The sequence below is a fragment of the Vipera berus genome (assembly GCF_964194415.1).
Source record: "Vipera berus genome assembly, chromosome: 5".
In the NCBI taxonomy this organism is placed as follows: Eukaryota; Metazoa; Chordata; class Lepidosauria; order Squamata; family Viperidae; genus Vipera; species Vipera berus.
The window spans coordinates 57213907-57232796 of NC_138207.1; the positions used below are offsets into that span (position 1 = coordinate 57213907).

The 18890-nt window shown below is 45.9% G+C and overlaps 1 protein-coding gene across 2 annotated transcripts in view; it reads right to left on the reverse strand.

Annotated features, from left to right (window-relative positions):
• Positions 1-18890, reverse strand: part of SHTN1 (shootin 1) — a 100348-nt gene that overhangs the window by 73129 nt on the left and 8329 nt on the right. For both annotated transcript variants that reach the window (XM_081328310.1, XM_081328309.1), the window contains exon 2: positions 1753-1805. In XM_081328310.1, the coding sequence (XP_081184436.1) occupies positions 1753-1805 (53 nt within the window). The remainder of the gene's footprint in view (positions 1-1752; positions 1806-18890) is intronic.

The window sequence follows — 18890 nt, forward strand, 5'->3', positions numbered from 1 at the left end:
ATGTAAACAATGTAAGTGGTACAATGCAATGCTTAGGGAGAAGTACTAGTGTGAAAACCTTGACAGAGGGAATAGTTCCGCCATCCTTAAAAAAGCAACGGTTCATCTTGTGAGAGAAAGAAGTTGGGGATTGCTGCCTGTTCTTTGTAAGGCAGTGAAGTTAGGGTAGTTGCAGACAAGCTTCCCCCTACTCTTTCTCCTCAGGCATTCATCCATTCCCTCAGAACTGCACTAATAGGCATTCAAGCTGGTGCTCCAGCTGCCTGGCTAATTGAGCCACACCCTGGTGTTTTCAAGGACATGCTGACACCCAGAAGCAGCTTCACCCCACCATAATAGCAGCTATTACAAGCAAGCAAGGGGGCATTCATTCAACTGCCAGGACCACAAGCCATGATGAGTAGCATATCCCACAGTCAGATGGAATCCAATCAGTTTGGAGCTTTGCCTGGAGCTTGGCAGCCACTAGAAGAGAGCAACCATGCTGAGACAGCACCTCATCCCAATTCGTGCGAGAATGTTTGGGAAAAGGCAAAAGCTGTACAGATAGTCCTCGACATACAACAGTTCATTTAGTGACCGTTCAAAGTTACAACGGCACTGGAAAACTTATAACCATTTTTCACAGTTACAACTTTTGTAGCATCCCCATGATCATGTGATCAAAATTCAGATGCTTGGCAACTGGTTCATACTTGTGACCATTACTCCGTCCCAAGGTCATGAGATCACCTTTTGTGACCTTCTGACAAGCAAAGTCAATGGGGAAGACAAATTCACTTAACAACCAAGTTACTAACTTATCGACTGCAGTAATTCACTTAACAACTGTGGCAAGAAAGGTCATAAAATAGAGCAAAACTCACTTAAGAAATATCTCACTTAACAACAGAAATTTTCAGCTCAATTCTGGTCATAAGATGAGGACTATCTGTTTATGTTACTTTAAAGACTTTGAGTCTTTTGTTTGAGATGAGTATTAACAGACTAAGTATTAAAGGACTAAGTATTAAGGACGTGTTTATGAGGCAACATCACCCTGAAAGTCTAGAAGGCTGGAGCTGAGCTGACCCAGAGCAATAGGCAATTGTTGGAGAAGGTGTGTGTTGCAATAAAGTATTTTGTATAGATTTGTTATGCTGTGATGTGTTCAATACTTGGAGAGCAAAGAATCATCGTACAGCTCCTCCTTAAGAAGCCACCCCAAGCCTGCCTATTTTGGGCAATTTTTACCCTGTCTCCAACTCCCCCTTTTAGGGAAAACTATTGAGAAGGTGGTTGTCTTTCAGCTTTAGAGGACCTTGTATGAAGTGGATTGTTTGGACCCCATCCAGTTGGATTTCTGGACAGAATATGTGACTGAAATGGCATTACCACACTTGCAGATGACATCTGGAGGGATAAATATTGTGCATCCATCCTTGCTTTCCTTAATCTTTTAGCTGCAACTCTGTATTAATTTGCTAGCCTACCTCTGATCTTGGAGCTGCATTTTCTACCCATAACTGTATCTCTACAAGAATAATTACATGATAAAAATAATAAACATATCAGCAATATTCAGGAATAAATGTTGATAGTCAGGATGGTATTGAAATATTGCAAATGGTCCTTGATATGAATACCATTTGATGGCAGAAAGGATCTCATCCACTTTAGATAAAAGACAAACTATTCAGCAGGAAGATCCATAAAAATCAGTCAACGATAAACATTCTGAAAATACTAAGTCATATGAAAATAAGTACCAACCTCTTCCTTTGTTTTCTTATTTTCTTTTCTTAAATCTTCATATTCACCAATAGCTATAAAGACAAAGAGGAATAATAGCAATACATTTAGAAAAAATATATTTGTTTTTATAACTTCTGTTAAGATTTTACTACAGTGTTAGACCAGTACATACACCCAAGATTCCTCACAATTTGTAAACAGAGTGTAAAGGAGGATCCAAAAAAGCATCATAAAAATAAATGAAAAGGAATTTAAAAAGAAAATTAGAAGTTTATTTTTTAAAGAGTCACTCATGTTGGACATTATTTGTTGCTGTGTTCTCATAGTTGCCAGGCAAAATCTGACCAAATGTGTGGGTAACAATGGTTCTATGGTCTGCTGGGAGAAAAGAGATATACCAATCACGTCTGCTTGACAATCCTTTTATGAGGGGTCTAATTATCACTGCATATATGGCCCTATTAAAATTACAGTTTAGTAGAACATTTTCTACTGTGTAGGAGTCCTGTGGGCAGAGGTATTCACAATAGGGAATCTTTCACTATCTACCATCAGGACTGCTGAAGACAATACATAAAACCTGGGGAGGATAAATACTCTGTGATACCTATAATTTGTTAAGGAAGGGTAATAGCTGGTGTAATAATGCAGGACAGCATCTAAGACTTGTATTGTCTTTGTGCCATACTAATATCTTGCTAGGACAGGAAGGCCTGGAGGAACATTGTCCATAGGGTCGCGATGGGTCGGACACGACTTCGCAAGTAACAACAACAACAACAATATCTTGCTGGCATTTTGTAAACTGCGAAATCTCTTCTTTGGTATTTATTTATTTATTTATTGGTTGACCATATCCATTCTTTTACTATCTTACTGGAAAAACCATATACAGCCAATTTCATTTTGATATATATCTTCCATATAAATTGAAAGTCACTACTGTTTATCAAAGAAATCATATAACATACCATAAAAATAGTGAGTTTGTGAAATGAAGTAATAAATAGAATATTAGATATAAGAATTAAAGAACAAAATAAAACCAGAGCTACAACTAAGAATTTAACTATTTCCTTCTAAGTTTAAATGACAGCAGAGCAACAATAGCAACTTGGTTGCAAATAGTTGGATACATCTGCAAGAACATAGTCAAATTGTTCAAAATACCAGCCCTTGAGATCACCTACCATCAATCATTTGGCTCTAATCTCATTGTAAATGGGGCAGTGGAGAATATAAAGCTTTTACTTTTGGAGGAGCTCTTTACAGCCTTTGCTGCCTGTCCACCATCTTCAGTGGAGAATATAAGAATAATGACCTTCACTTGACCAACATCCCTTGGACAGAGACCTTGTTTGACAGGACACTTGCAAAAATCTCTCTTTAAGATATTCTGAGAACATGTGGGCAAAGTGATGTACAAGCTCTTATCAGTGAGACACTGGAAATATTTACTAGGTACTGAGAAAGTTTTGTATATTTTTATAATAATGGTACCAACATGAAAATTTGGATGATTGTATTACATGGCATCTTTCAAAAAAAACCCTAATCTCTAACATTTTGTCTGTTCCAAAATTTAAGTTTTTCAAAAGGCAGTAAAGAATACATTTGTAGCACAGGAAACAAAATTTGGTTCATTAATTCCAAATCATGTAATGGACAAAACAGAATCTGGAAAAGTGGGATTCTTGAAGGCTTTCTAATTTCTTAAAGTGCCCTAACAATGCAAGATGCATTCTAATAGCAATGGAAGATAGCCCTATCTTCATCCTTAAGTAAGTAGCTGGGAATCCTGGGAAAAGCCAAAAATCTTGCTTATGAATTTATTACCTTCTCATCCTAACATCAGAACTCAGCCCCATACATTATCTGGGCTGAGTTCTGGTGGTAGGATGGGAAGGTAAATTGCCCAAATGGAAATAGTCCATAATAAATTCATAAGGAAGATTTTTCATAAGGAAGAATTACCTTGCCCTGGAATATTTTAAATACAAGAGCCACCATCTTTAGAAACATTTAGAATCATTTAGAACTGAAAAACCTCCAAACAGTGTCCATTGTAACAGGGGCAGTTGCTAAGACAGTAATTAAATGTGTTTTCTGTCAAGCCCCGCCGGCTTGCCAAGTAGCCGAGCTGCAACACCGTGTCCGCCGGCGCAGGGAAGCGGCCCCTCCCTCCCTCAGAAGACCGCCGTCTCCAGCACCCACCTGCGCTCCCTGACCTCAACGCCTCGCCACCGGCCAGCAGACGACCATGCAGGCCGCGTTGAGCCCCGGTGGCCACGCGCCGGAGCCGCCAGCCGAAGCTGCCAGCTGCAACCACCCTGGAGACGCGGTGTCAGGCTCCCGCCGACCAGCTGGTAGGCGCAGCCTCGCCCGGCCAACGTGTTCAACGCCGGGTCCCCGCCTTGCAGCTGGCCGGCACACCCACACCCGGGCGGCTGGGCGCACCCTCGCCCCACCGACGGGGACGGCTCCGGACACCCATTGGTCAGCCGGTGGGCATCCAGCCTCAACGCTCTTTTTCATCACGCTGCTCCACCCTAACCCCACCCCTTCAGAGCAAACCGGCATCCGCCCACCTCCCCATAAAGCCTCCACCCATCATCCTGCACGCCCACCACCCACCACGTGTGTTGCTGCGGCCCGCCGGGCCCGTCCTCAGGTACGGCCTGTCCTTCCGTCTCCATGCGCCTCCCTGTCCGACCTGATGTCGCTACCGTGCGCTCCCACCCCGCACGACCACACGAACGCCCGGCCAGAGGGAGAGGCAGCGTGGACATGGCCACCTCCCCGTCCATGGCTGCCTGTGGCTGGTCGGTTCCCCCAGCCGCCCCATCGTCCATTGTTCGACCCGGCCCCGGCTGCTCTCGTGGCCCAGCAGGGCACTGGCGTCGCTCCCAGGACCCGGGCGCGGGCGCAGCTCGTGGCCCTGGGCCCAACCGCCGGGGGTCGGCCGGTGCGGGGGGCCCACCGGCTGACCGATGGGTGTCCGGAGCCGTCCCCGTCGGTGTAGTTGATATCTACAGTAGGTATTTAAAAGAGGAGCATTGCTCTATTTGTTGGGCATCAATTTTTTAATCTATGTTTATTACTTCTGCCAAAGCCATGACTTTTGTTTTATTATAATTTATGCTCAATTTTTCCATTTCATAATAATCAATTAGTATGGCCAATAATCTTGTAAAGCCAGTCTCAGTACAGGAAATAAAGAGCCATGCCAATAGCATACACTAACACTGAATTTTTCCATATATTAATGAGAGGAAGAAACAATTTTGTGACTTCATGGCCACTAGAAATATTATTAATAGAAAAAAAATAAGAAGCAAATAAGGCTCTTTTTGCCTCCTCTGTCCAATAAAATAGGGTCTGACAAGAATCCTTGTGGGCTTGTTCTTACATTGGCTGCAGTGTTGGTATGTAGTTGAATTATTAGTTTCAGAAGGGATCTATCAATGTCTGTCTTAACTAGTTTGTCCCACAGGTGAGAGCTATCTACTGAAAAAAGCAGAGGAAAGGTCAATCAAGGCAACATAGAATTGCTTTGTATATTTGTTGTTATATTTATGAATAAGGAACTTCATGATACAATGATCTAATTTATCGTGCCCTTCTTGAAAGCCTATTCTAGATGAGAAAATAAATAATTCTTCTTTCCAATCTTCTCATTTATTAAGAAGATGTCTAGCATAAAGTTTATTTTATTTTTTATTTTTTTATTTTAATTCCATTTATATCCCGCCCTTCTCTGAAGACTCAGGGCGGCTTACAAGCTTAGCAGTAGCCTTCATTCTATGTATATGCCTGCTTATTAGGGCTTTCACACACACCCCCAAGCGGCATTATTACAAAGTCAGCTTAATTGCCCCCAACAATCTGGGTCCTCATTTTACCTACCTCGGAAGGATGGAAGGCTGAGTCAACCTTGAGCCTGGTGGTATGTGAACCTGCACTAATTGCAGGCAGCTCACTGGCAGCTTCCTACCCATTGTCCTTTTGAAGATTGGGTACGTTAGTGGACAGGTACAAAATACACAAATATTTTTCAAAAGGTTTAGTCAGGATGGGAACCTGCCAGGAATCATTCAACTTATATATATATACAAAGCAGCTGATTTCAATCCTGGCCCTTGGAACAGCTTCTAGTAAGGATATGAAATTATATATATATATATATATATATATATATATATATATATATATATATATATATATATATATATATATATATATATATATATATATATATATATATATATATGCTTAATTCAGTTCAGTAGCGGCTCAGTATGCTTAGTCATCAGCTCAGTATGTGGGCAGATGTAAATGCAGGTAAAATATTGGGTCCAATATTTATGCTGAAATGGAGGCTTGTTGCTGTGTATGGAAATACTATTGGCCACCGATTCCCAAAAATTCCTCTCTCTCTTTTTTATATTAAGCTGAGTCCAAGTTTCTTCCACTGAGTCCTATGAAGAGACAAGACTAATTCATGCATTTATACATACATACATACATACATACATTTATTCATTCATAAGATTTATAGGCCATCTCATCTGTTATGACTTCATATTTAAGAGTTACCATTCTATTGTTTACTTCTATACTTGCAACATAACTATTCTAATTAAATTTAGCATTTAAATTATTCAAATGTCAATAAGTGCATTTTTCTATATAAATAACAATAGCCCTTAGACTCATATTGTCCCCAACAATCTGTGTTCTCATGTTACCGACCTCGGAAGGATGGAAGGCTGAGTCAACCTTGAGTCACTCAGGATCAAACTCTTGACAGTGGGCTACCCTGCAGAGTTAGCCTGCAATACTGCATTCTAACTACTGCGCCACCACGGCTCAGTGGTGATATAAAAGTGATATTTCTTGTTTTAATTTTAAAAGCATTTTTTAAAAAATAAAAATGTATTTTTAATAGCTAAATATTCAGCAGCAAGAATTGTGCAGGAAGCCAATGAAACTGCAAAATGACAGCACAGTTGAAAGGCTAAGCAATGCAAGATTGTTTTGACAGGCAAGATGATAATATACATGGTTCTCTGCGGAGCTCTGGGAGATGAAGCGTCGGAGACGGGGCCTAGAGAGCGGTTGGAAGTCCAGCCGATCTGAATCCGACCGATTGCGACTAAGAACCCATATTAGGTCTTATCTCGCAGCGATAAGGGTGGCGAGGTCTAATTACTTCGCTACCCTTATCGCGTCCGCAGATAATCGCCCGGCCGCCCTGTTTAGGGTGACCCGCTCCCTCCTCAATCAGGAGGTGAGTGAGGAACCCTTGCAGGGGCGTGCCAAGGAGTTTAGTCAACATCTGTTGGATAAAATCGCTCGGATTCGGACCGATTTGGACTCCGACTGGGCAGAGTCGGACGATCAGGACACGGGTGATCTTGTCAATGTGATCTGGGAGGAGTTCGATCCTGTACCTCCGGAGGAAGTGGACAGGATTATGGGGAGGCTGAGCTCCATCACATGTTTATTGGACCCGTGCCCTTCCTGGCTGGTTTATGCAGCCCGGGAGGAGATACGAGGCTGGTTCCAGGCGGTTATATCTGCCTCTTTGAGTGAGGGTAGTTTTCCCCCCGCCTTGAAGGAGGCGGTGGTGAGACCTCTCCTCAAGAAGCCTGCCTTGGACCCAGCTGCGTTAAATAACTTTCGTCTGGTCTCCAACCTTCGCTTTCTTGCGAAGGTTGTTGAGAGTGTGGTGGTGCATCAGCTTCCTCTGGTTCTGGATGAAGCGGATTATCTAGACCCATACCAATCGGGCTTCAGGCCCGCGTACAGCACGGAGACGGCATTGGTCGCTCTGGTGAATGATCTCTGGAGGGCTCGGGACAGGGGATATTCCTCTGTCCTAGTCCTATTAGACCTCTCAGCGGCTTTCGATACCATCGACCATGGTATCTTGCTGCGGCGTCTCAGGGGACTGGGAGTGGGAGGCACGGTCCTTCAGTGGTTCTCCTCCTATCTCCTGGGACGCTCGCAGTCGGTGTTGGCAGGGGAGCAGAGGTCGACCTCGAGGCCTCTCGCTTGTGGAGTCCCTCAGGGGTCGGTCCTCTCGCCTCTCCTGTTCAACATCTACATGAAACCGCTGGGTGAGATCATTTGTGGTTTTGGAGTTGGGTATCATCAGTATGCTGATGATACCCAGCTTTTCATTTCGACCCCAAACCACCCCAGTGATGCCCTCGACGTGATGTCCCGCTGCCTGGAGGCGGTTCGGGTCTGGATGGGGAGGAACAGGCTTCGACTCAACCCTGACAAGACCAAGTGGCTGTGCGTACCAGCATCTCGGGATATTCAGGATATCCCATCTCTCTCTATGGGGGGTGAGTTATTACCCCCCGTAGATAGGGCTCGCAACTTGGGAGTCCTCCTAGATTCACAGCTTTCTCTAGAAGACCATATAGTAGCTGTGACTAGGGGGGCCTTCGCCCAGGTTCGCCTGGTGCGCCAGTTGCGGCCCTATCTAGACCGGGATGCCTTACGTACGGTCACTCACGCCCTCGTGACCTCTCGTCTGGACTACTGCAACGCTCTCTACATGGGGCTACCGTTGAAGACCACTCGGAGGCTCCAGCTGGTACAGAATGCAGCCACGAGAGTTGTGTTGGGAGTTTCCCGACACTCCCATGTTACACCTCTGCTCCGCAAGCTGCATTGGCTTCCAGTTGTCTTCCGGGTGAGATTCAAGGTCCTGGTAATGACCTACAAAGCCCTACATGGCATGGGTCCGGAATACCTTGGGGAGCACCTGCAGCCGGCGTCAACTTCCCTCCGCCCAGTACGCTCCCACAGAGAGGGCCTCCTCAGGGTGCCACCGGTCAAAGAATGTCGACTGGTGGCCCCCAGGGGGAGGGCGTTCTCTGTAGGCGCGCCGGATTTATGGAACTATCTTCCGGTCGAGCTCCGGATGGCGCCTGACCTCCGCTCCTTCCGGCGCGATCTCAAAACCTACCTTTTCGAACAAGCTGGCCTGGCCTGATGGGATGGGCTTGGGTTTTATTAATCTGTTTTAACCTACTTTTTAATGTGTTTTAATTTATTCATGGGCATTTTGTTTAATCGTTTTTAATTTTTGTATCTTGTTTTTTAATATGTATTGCCCTGTTCACCGCCCTGAGTCCTTCGGGAGAAGGGCGGTATACAAATAAAATTAATAATAATAATAATAATACATATTGTACTATTATTGTGGAAGGAAATAAATATAACAACATAACAGACTGAGAAACTATTTGTCAGGAAGTGACCCAGCAAGTACAGTAAAGGAAGGAATATTATACAGAAATAATGCAATTTAAAAAGAAGACTTGCCTCTATAAAATTTCTATCAAATTCTTAAATGGTTGAACTGAAAAAGGGAAAATAGCTCAATAAGAGGAACCTACTTTCAGAATTCCACGGGGGTTTTGGAATCATGGTCTACCTCATTTGTCAGGCATTTTTGATAAAAGCATATCATATAAACATGAAAAAATATTTTCTTTGTATAATGGATTCTGAAACCTCTGAAGGATTGTGTGGCCAGTGACAATATTCAACTGCAAGTTCCTAGTCCAACTAGAGATACTACAGAAATCTTAGCCAGCATCAGGACACTACGGTATATATAGGTATAAACAAGCTCAGACTAAGTTCCTAGAGAAGAGAATTATTGTTTATCCAGAAACATCCTAACTCAAAAGGTCTTATTAGGGTTCCGAATATCTAAGAAGATCTACAATTTGGAAGTTTTCATGACTTGCATTTTTTTCTGCAAAAGCACATGAAATTTTGGTGCCTTCACACAACTCTGATTGGTGCATCACAGGAATGCCTTGGTGACAATGTTTGCCTCTCAAGTACCCTAGGTATGCTGGTGATGACCTATAAAGCCCTAAATGGCATGGGTCCGGATTATTTACGGGAGCACCTTCTGCCAGCGTCAACTTCCCATCGTCCTGTGTGCTCCCACAGAGAGGGCCTCCTCAGGGTGCCGTCGGCCAGGGAATGCCGACTGGCAGCCCCCAGGGGGAGAGCATTCTCTGTGGGCACGCCTGCCCTCTGGAATCAGCTCCCTGTTGAGCTCTGGATGGCTCCCAACCTTTGCTCCTTTCGCCGCGACCTGAAAACTTGGTTATTTGAGCTTGCCGGCCTGGACTGAGGGATTGGGATTTTAAATTTTAAATTTTTAGAATGTGTTTTACTTGTTAGGGCTAATTTAATTTAATTTATTTTTAACTTTGTATATTATATATTGTATATTGTGTGTTAATTGCCCTGTACACCGCCCCGAGTCCTTCGGGAGAAGGGCGGTATATAAATCCAATAAATACAAATATAAATATAATATAAATATATAATATATAACCTGCCCAGCCCATGTAAAGAAGAAACCCTAAAGTCACCTCAAGGGGGTAAAGGTAAAGGTAAAGGTTCCCCCGCACATGCGTGCTAGTCGTTTCTGACTCTAGGGGCCGGTGCTCATCTCCGTTTCAAAGACGAAGAGCCAGCGCTTGTCCAAGGACGTCTCCGTGGTCATGTGGCCGGCATGACTAGACGCCAAAGGCGCACGGAACGCTGTTACCTTACCTTACCTCAAGGGGGTATACACCCAAAAATAGGTATATGGTTTTGTAGCTTCCAAACTCAACAACACCTTGCCATTTAGGCACACCTGGAGCCCTCCTCATCAGCTTTCTGCAAGGCAATTTAGACAGTACAATACTGTTCAAGCGGACATTCAGAGATTTGGGGGGGGCGGTTTTAATATGATTCCTGAATAACCATCTGTATTCAATAGCCAATTGTTTTAATCTTGTTTTTGATATGTAAAATAAACTGCCAGGAGTCTTAGAAGTTAGTATAACACCAGATGTAACAAATAACTACATAAACAACATCTATTAAAAATATAACAGTGAAAATAAGAATGCATTAACACAACATACTGTATAAAGGTAACCAAAGGCTGTGAAATGATATAACTGAGTGCATATGAATTCATCTATTCCTAAAATACATGGGGGTATAATTACTGCATGTGAAAAGAGTTTGTGATATTCAGGTCAAGCATTTCCCATGTCCAATACCATTTTTATACAGTGTTTCTTTCTCCTTCTTTTCTGATTCTGTCCTCCTGTATTTAAAAGGGCTACTAAAACTTACTTAGAAGAGCTATTGATTATTTATACACTCCAAACATTGTACAAATGGAAGCCTTAAGATGACATATGAATTTAAGATGAACTGGACAATGCAATCAGTGATGTATCCAGCTTCACTAAACTATATGAGGAAAATGCATAGTGTGTACAGTCTCTACCGGTTTTAATTTGGCCCAATCTGTATTGGAAACACTATACATGAAGAGATGACTTCTTAATCTTTCTGTTCAGTTTCTCTGCTATAGAAAAAAAAATTCCTCAACTTCTGCAAAGTGCAGTGTTAGAATGAAGCCAAGAGGCATATGGATGTTAGTGGCTGGCTGCTGCACACCCCTTCCACAAGTTGTACTCTCACACATACATGGCTTCAAAACAACTAAGTCTATACATCTTACTTTGTTTTCAACAATACATTTAGAATAAAACTTGTTATGACATTATGATTTGCCCTTGAGTATAAGATTTTTTTTATTTTGTTTTACAAATGGCGAACATGCAGAGAAGGAATAGATGGGGACTATGGTATGGGAAGTTGGGAGTCTTTTTTTTGTTAACCTCTATTGCCTCAGTCTTAATTGTCCCCCATCACAAAGTATACTGTATTACCTCCGCCCTCTCTAATGTATGCTATTTGCAGAGTTCAAGAATTCTGCTCATTGAAAGAAAACAAAGTTTTTACCGGTACTTAAGTATAAAATAAATGTCTATAAGGGATAAGCTTCTCTCTCTCTCTCTCTCTCTCCAATTTTGAATAAAATTTCTGGGTTATTGAAACAAATAAAAGAGACCAATTGTCAGCTGAAGAAGCAGAAAAAACATTTTCAACAAAGTTCTAATAGGAAAAAGCATTTTAAACACAAAAGTTTCTAGTAATAAATAAATTCTAACAACAATGTACTTAGTTCCTTCCTTTCCAGTTTGATTCTTTTTTCTCCCCCATATTGGTTAATAGGTAGATTGAATTGTTCCACGAAGGACGAGAGGGAGGCGGCAGGCAGGGTTTCAGGCGTTTATTTGGCTTCAGCTCCGGACAGCTGACAGGCGCACAAAACCGGCTTTATATAGAGAACTGTCCAACATAATAACCAATCAGGGAACCATGCTTTCCCGCCGCTAGGGCGGCAGCCAATAGCCTTCCGGCAGTCTGACAGCTCCTGGGGGCTGTGCTTGCTCGGCTGCTTGGGGAATCCGCCAGCTGACCGGCCGGCTGGCTGGTGGACCTGTTTGGGAACCGGCGTTCTGGCAGCTTCGGCGGCTGTCAGCTGGATCGGTCTTGGCGCATGCGTGAATGCTCCTGGTAGCCCTTTTGACAGCTGTCACTGTCAATGGCTGCCTGTTGGCTCGTGCGCATGCGTGACTTCTTCCGGCAGCCTTTTGACAGCTGTCAACTGTCAACGGCTGCCGGGTTAGGGTTTCCCCGTTAGGACCGAAGGCTCCCGGGGGATTGGTATGTAACACCCCTTTCCCCCCCCTGAAATGAGATCTTTAACAATATTTTTAACTAAACTTTTTGAACAAACATTTTCAACGGGGCTCTTTTGCGTCGGCATGTTTCCAGTCCATTCAAAGTCCGCGAGGTAGGCGGGGGGCCGTCTGGTCCTGCTGGAACGGCAGAGGAGGGGCCCCTCCTCTTCTGAGTGTGGCGCCGTTGGTGTTACTTCCTGGGGAGGCAAGGGCGGGGTTTGTATGTTCTGGGGTGATTGTGGTTCGCTAGGGGTGATGTTGCTAAATGGTTCGGGCTCCTCGGAAGGTGGGCGCAGGGGAGTGTTTGGGGGTGACCTGGGCCGGAGCTGGTCTGCATGTCTGCGATGTACGAGTCCCTTCCCGGTGTACACCGTGTAGGATAAGGGCCCTGTTTGGTCCAGGATGACTCCCTGGATCCATTTGTCCCTTCCCCCATAGTCCCTAGTCCAGACATTTTGTCCCAGGGAGAATGTCCTTGGATGGGCGTTGGTGACCATTTCGGCCGCTGGTCTGTCAGGGTGAAGTCTGTCCAGCCTTGTCACCAATCGGCGGCCCCATCGTAGTTCAGCAGGAGTTTTTCCGGTGGAGGAGCAGGGTGTAGCGTGGTGAGCCAGGAGGAACTGTGCCAGGCGACGGTGCCAATCTCCCGTGATGATCCTTCGGAGGGCATCTTTGGTGGCCCTCACCATAACCTCAGCAAGGCCATTGGACGATGGATGGAAGGGGGCCGACGTTGCGTGCCTAATACAATTGTTCTTCGCGAAGATCTGAAATTCACGACAGGTAAATTTATTTTTATTTTATTTTTTTATTTTAATTCCATTTATATCCCGCCCTTCTCCGAAGACTTAGGGCGGCTTACAAGCTTAGCAGTAGCCTTCATCCTATGTATATGCCTGCTTATTAGGGCTTTCACACACACCCCAAGCGGCATTATTACAAAGTCAGCTTAATTGCCCCCAACAATCTGGGTCCTCATTTTACCTACCTCGGAAGGATGGAAGGCTGAGTCAACCTTGAGCCTGGTGGGATGCAAACCTGCACTAATTGCAGGCAGCTGGTGTTACTTAAGGAGGCATTAGCCCACTGCTCCACCAAGGCTCTTTGAGGGCCGTTGTCTGAGATTAAAACATCGGGGAGGCCGTGCATTGCGAAGATTCCCCTGAGGGCTTGAATGGTGGCAGCTGTTGTTGTGCTGTAAACCGGGAGAACCTCCAGCCATTTGGAATAACTGTCCACTACAATGAGGAAAACCTGCCCCTGGAAAGGGCCGGCGAAATCAATGTGGACCCGGGACCAAGGATTTCTGGTGGTTTCCCATTTGTGAATTGGGGCCTTGGGTTGCACTGGTCGGGACTGCTGGCATAAATAGCAGCCGGCTACATGTGCTTCGATGTCTTTGTCGATAGCTGGCCACCATACATAACTACGGGCCAGGGCTTTCATCTTTACGATGCCAGGGTGCCCTTCGTGTAATGTGTGCAGGACTCTGAGTCTGTGCACGGGTGGCACGATTACTCTGCAACCCCAGAGTATGCACCCCAGGTGTGAGGTCAGTTCATTTTGTCTGGTGAAGTATGGCTGGAAATCTGTGCCTGGGCAAGTGGATTGCCATCCAGTATGTACCCATGCCAATACCCTGCTAAGTGTTTTGTCTCGTGAGGTTGCGGCAGCGATGTCATTCGCTGTCAGCGGGCATTCCAGCAGCTCCTGGATGGCTAAGATGTTACCTGCTGAGGCTGGGTCTGGGTCTAAGAGGGGTAGGGGCAGCCTGCTGAGGCCGTCAGCGTGACACATTTGTCGCCCTGGTTTGTAAATTAATTGATAGGAGTATGCCGCGAGGAACGTGGTCCATCGCAGCATCCTGGGAGACAAGATTTGGGGAGTTTGACAGTCCCAGGTGAATAGCCCAAGCAATGGCTTGTGGTCCGTATAAATTATGAAGGTGCGGCCATAAAGATAATCGTGAAATTTTTTGATGCCAGCCACGATTGCCAAGGCCTCCTTATCGATCTGGGCATAGTTCCTTTCGGTTTTGGATAGGGTCCTGGAATAATAGGCCACCGGTGCCTGTGTCCCATCGCTAAGTAAGTGGTTCAAAACTGCTCCGATCCCATACGGGGATGCGTCGCAGGCTATGCAGAGAGGTTTACTTTCTTGGTAGTGGGAAATGGTCGCGTTGCTGGACAGCATTAGTTTTAGCGTTTTAAAACTGTTGTCGTGGGCTGCCGTCCACTGCCAGGCTGCCCCTTTATCGAGTAACCTGTGGAGGGGTTCTGCAATGGTTGCCTTCCTGGGTAGGAAGGCATGATAGAAATTCAAGAGCCCCAGGAAAGCCTGGAGCTCCGTCTTGTTTTTGGGGGTTGGGGCGGCCCTGATGGCAAGGATTTTGGAGTTAGTGGGGTGAATTCCCTGCGAGTCAATTTTGTAGCCTAGGAATTCCGTGGATGGAACTCCTATGGAGCATTTTTCACGTTTAAGTTTTAAACCTGCTCTGCGGAATCTGGTTAGTACTTCTTGCAGTCTGGCTGCCAAAGTACTTTCGGATTCCCCTGCGATGAGGACGTCATCGAAGTAGGGGCAGACCCCTGGAATCCCTTTCAGGGTTCTCTCCATGACTTCCTGGAAAATACCAGGAGCCACTGAAATTCCAAATTGAAGGCGGTTTACCCTAAAGGCACCGCGGTGTGTGACAATAGTTTGGGCATCAGCTGTTTCTTTGGTGACAGGTAGTTGGAGGAACGCATGCGCCAGATCGAGTTTGGCAAAAATGGAGCCAGAGCCGATTTCGGACAGCACGTCCTTGCCTGCGGGGACTGGGTATGCGTGGGGGTTCAATGCGCGGTTTAGGGTGGCCTTATAGTCCGCGCAGATCCTCACATCCCCGTTTGGCTTGACTGGGGTTACGATGGGTGTTTCCCAGGTTCCCCCGTCTGTGGGTTCCAGGACCCCTAAGGTCACTAGGCGATCTAATTCAGCTTCTATCTTTTGTTTTAAAGCGAAGGGCACCCTTCTTGCTTTAATTTGGATGGGACCAACCTCCGGTTTGAGCTTGAGGTCTATGGGGGGGGGCAGTATACCTGCCTAGTGTCCCATCGAAAACATCTGTGAACATGTGGCAAACGTTTTCTAGGGTTTGTGACTGGATGCGGTTGGTTCCCTCAAGACGGATGCCCAGAGCCTCGAACCAGTCAAGGCCGATGAGGCTGGCCCTGGGTCCTTCGGTAATCTGGACCGAAAGGTACCCTTGGAACTTTTTAAATTCTACCCTCAATTTGGCCTGCCCCTTTAATTTTATGGTGGCCCCCTGGAAATCAGCGAGTAAGATTCAGGAAGGCTGAAGGGAAATGCGGCGTTTGCTTTTAGAGCTGATTTTTCAGAGAGTGTCCCAGGACATTATGGAGAAGGAGGACCCAGAGTCCACTTCCATCTCACAAGGGACCCCCTGGATTTTGACCCAGATTTTGATTTTGGGTTGTAGGTGGTGGATGGACAAAGCTTTCTGTCTGGTGAGGATAGATAATACGGAGGCCTAGAAGGTTTTTTTGGCAGGGAAGGGAAATTTGGTCCTACCTGCCGGAATTTCCTCAAGTTCATGGAGGGTCTCCCGGTTTTGGCTGCGGCACGCAGAGCGGATATGCCCGGACTTCCCGCATCCGTGGCATTTGGCGTTCCTAAAACGGTAAGTAGCTCTGGCGTGGGCTCTGCCGCAGCTGGCACACTTGGCCCTGGGCCCGGGGGTGATGGCTTTTTGGCCGGAGCCCCCTGGCTTGGTCGGTCTGCGGTTCCCCTCACGGTCAGCGACCATCCTGTTGAACCGGGGGATGATTGCGTCGACACCGGCGCCGGTCTCCGGGGATTCGTAGTCTGGCTCCCAGGCCTGATGCACTGACCCGCTGGGGCTGCCGCTGAATGCAGGGGAGTCCTCACGATGGCTGTCCTCATACGCCATGATCTCTAGTGTGAGCTCAGCGAGATCCATCGTGGGCTTGGCCACCAATTTCCACTGGAGCCGTTCGTTCAAAAGTTCAGCGATGATTTGGTCTCTAATGCGGTCCTCCAGGTCCGGAAATTGGCATCTGCGGGCGGCGTGGCACACCCCCGCGATGAACGCGGTGGATGCTTCGCCCGGTTGCTGGTGTCGACGAGCGAAGTGGAGCCGCCAATACAATTCTGACCGTCGGGGCATAAAATGCTTGCTGAGGCGATCGGTCAGCTCAGCATATGGAATCGTAGTGACGGGGTCCGGGCTGCAGAGCTCTACAGCAACGTCATAGACGGCTGGTCCGCTGAGGCAGAGTAGGGCTGCTGCTTTGTGGCGGTCCTCCGTTATTTTGTTGACGACGAGGTAGCCCTCGACCTGCCCCCAGTGTGACTCCCATCCCTTGGGATGCCAGACGTCGAACTCCCTGATGTGTCCTAGGTTGGCCATAGTGTGGGTCCACGGTACCGTTCGAGCTGCAGAAGGGTTCCTTTGCCCTCAATAGCGACTTCAGCAGTGACTTAGCCGGCTGGAGGGATCGGAACTCCTTCTGTTCGTGACTTAGCTCAGGGGCCAGCTCTGTTGTATCGGAATCCCACCCTCGTCGCCAGGTGAATTGTTCCACAAAGGACGAGAGGGAGGCGGCAGGCAGGGTTTCAGGCGTTTATTTGGCTTCAGCTCCGGACAGCTGACAGGCGCACAAAACCGGCTTTATATAGAGAACTGTCAAACATAACAACCAATCAGGGAACCGTGCTTTCCCGCCGCTAGGGCGGCAGCCAATAGCCTTCCGGCAGTCTGACAGCTCCTGGGGGCTGTGCTTGCTCGGCTACTTGGGGAATCCGCCAGCTGACCGGCCGGCTGGCTGGTGGACCTGTTTGGGAACCGGCGTTCTGACAGCTTCGGCGGCTGTCAGCTGGATCGGTCTTGGCGCATGCGTGAATGCTCCTGGTAGCCCTTTTGACAGCTGTCACTGTCAATGGCTGCCTGTTGGCTCGTGCGCATGCGTGACTTCTTCCGGCAGCCTTTTGTCAACTGTCAACGGCTGCCGGGTTAGGGTTCCCCGTTAGGACCGAAGGCTCCCGGGGGATTGGTATGTAACATAGATCAACCAAAACAGCAGACTCGCTACAAAGATCACTTTGGATTTTATATGAAAAAGAAACAAAATCATTAAGATGTTATATCATATTCTACATTCCAATGAATGAAATTAGTGGTACCAGAATAAATATACAAACTTCATTTCAAGAAATGCTTGCTTTAGAAGCAGCCTTCGGCTTCTCACACTTTTGACACTGGACTAATTCATTGAAGACAATAGAATTTTTGTGCTTAAATTGTATTAAAGACCAATTTTGTTTTCCTCTTTTTAAAGCCCTGTGGGCATCATTGTAATGTGTACTGTTCTAAACAACTTAATTCCTATATACTTGGAGGACTTCGCCTTTCTGATTTTTGGCACCACGAAGATTCACAACCCTCTGTGTAGGCTTTCACCTTTGGGGGTGGTTTAAGCTGCTTTGAGTACCTCTGTTGTCTTATAATTAGGTTTGGCATTTTTGAAAAGGAGAGATGGCATTCTGTTAAAGGCATTCCAGATTAAATTAGCTAAAGGATTCATTAGTGCCACTAGCAATTAATTGATTTGCCTACAGTTGCCAAAGTGCAAAGATGTTTTGGGGTAAGGCACTCGTGCCATTTAGAAGGTATCATCCTGGAAGCAAGAAAGATTCTTTGGAAGAAATGTCTCCTGCCATCAAGAAATACTGGCAGAGAAGAGCAACTAAGATGATTAAAGGTCTGGAGACTAAAACATATGAAGAACAGTTGCAGAAACTGGGTATGGCTAGTCTAATGAAAAGGAGCAGGAGTGGCATAATAGCAGTATTCCAGTATTTGAGGGGTTGCCACAAAGAAGAGGGGATCAATCTATTCTCCAAAGCAACAGAAGGCAGGACAAGAAGCAATGGATGTAAACTAATGAAGGAGAGAGACAACCTAAAACTAAGGAGAAATTTCCTGACAATGAGAACAATTAATCAATGGGACAGATTGCCTTCAGAAGCAGGAGACTCTGAAAAAGAGACTGGACAGCAACTTGTCTGAAATTGTATCGGGTCTCTTGCTTGAGCAGGAGGTTGGACTAGAAGACCTCCAAGGTCCCTCCCAGCTCTATTCTGATTGATACTTAAGTTATTGCCATCTCCCTTCACTTTACTGATTCATCAGATCAATTACTAGCCTACTGAAATGCCCATAATTATAATGGAGGGAGGCATGGTGAGGGGAACGTCACAGTCTTAAATTCAGCCTTCCTCAACATGCTGCCCTCCAAGTGTGACTACAATTTCTAGCACATAGACCAACACTTCTGGAATTCATCAGAACAGGGAAATACTGTTTTACATGGTATCTATAAATTCATTTTTATAGAAAAATAAACTTACCTATTTATTTGGCATATAAGACTACTGTGTATCCCCATCACTCTCCCTTCTACCTGCTAACCTACTTGCTGATCCAATGACCCA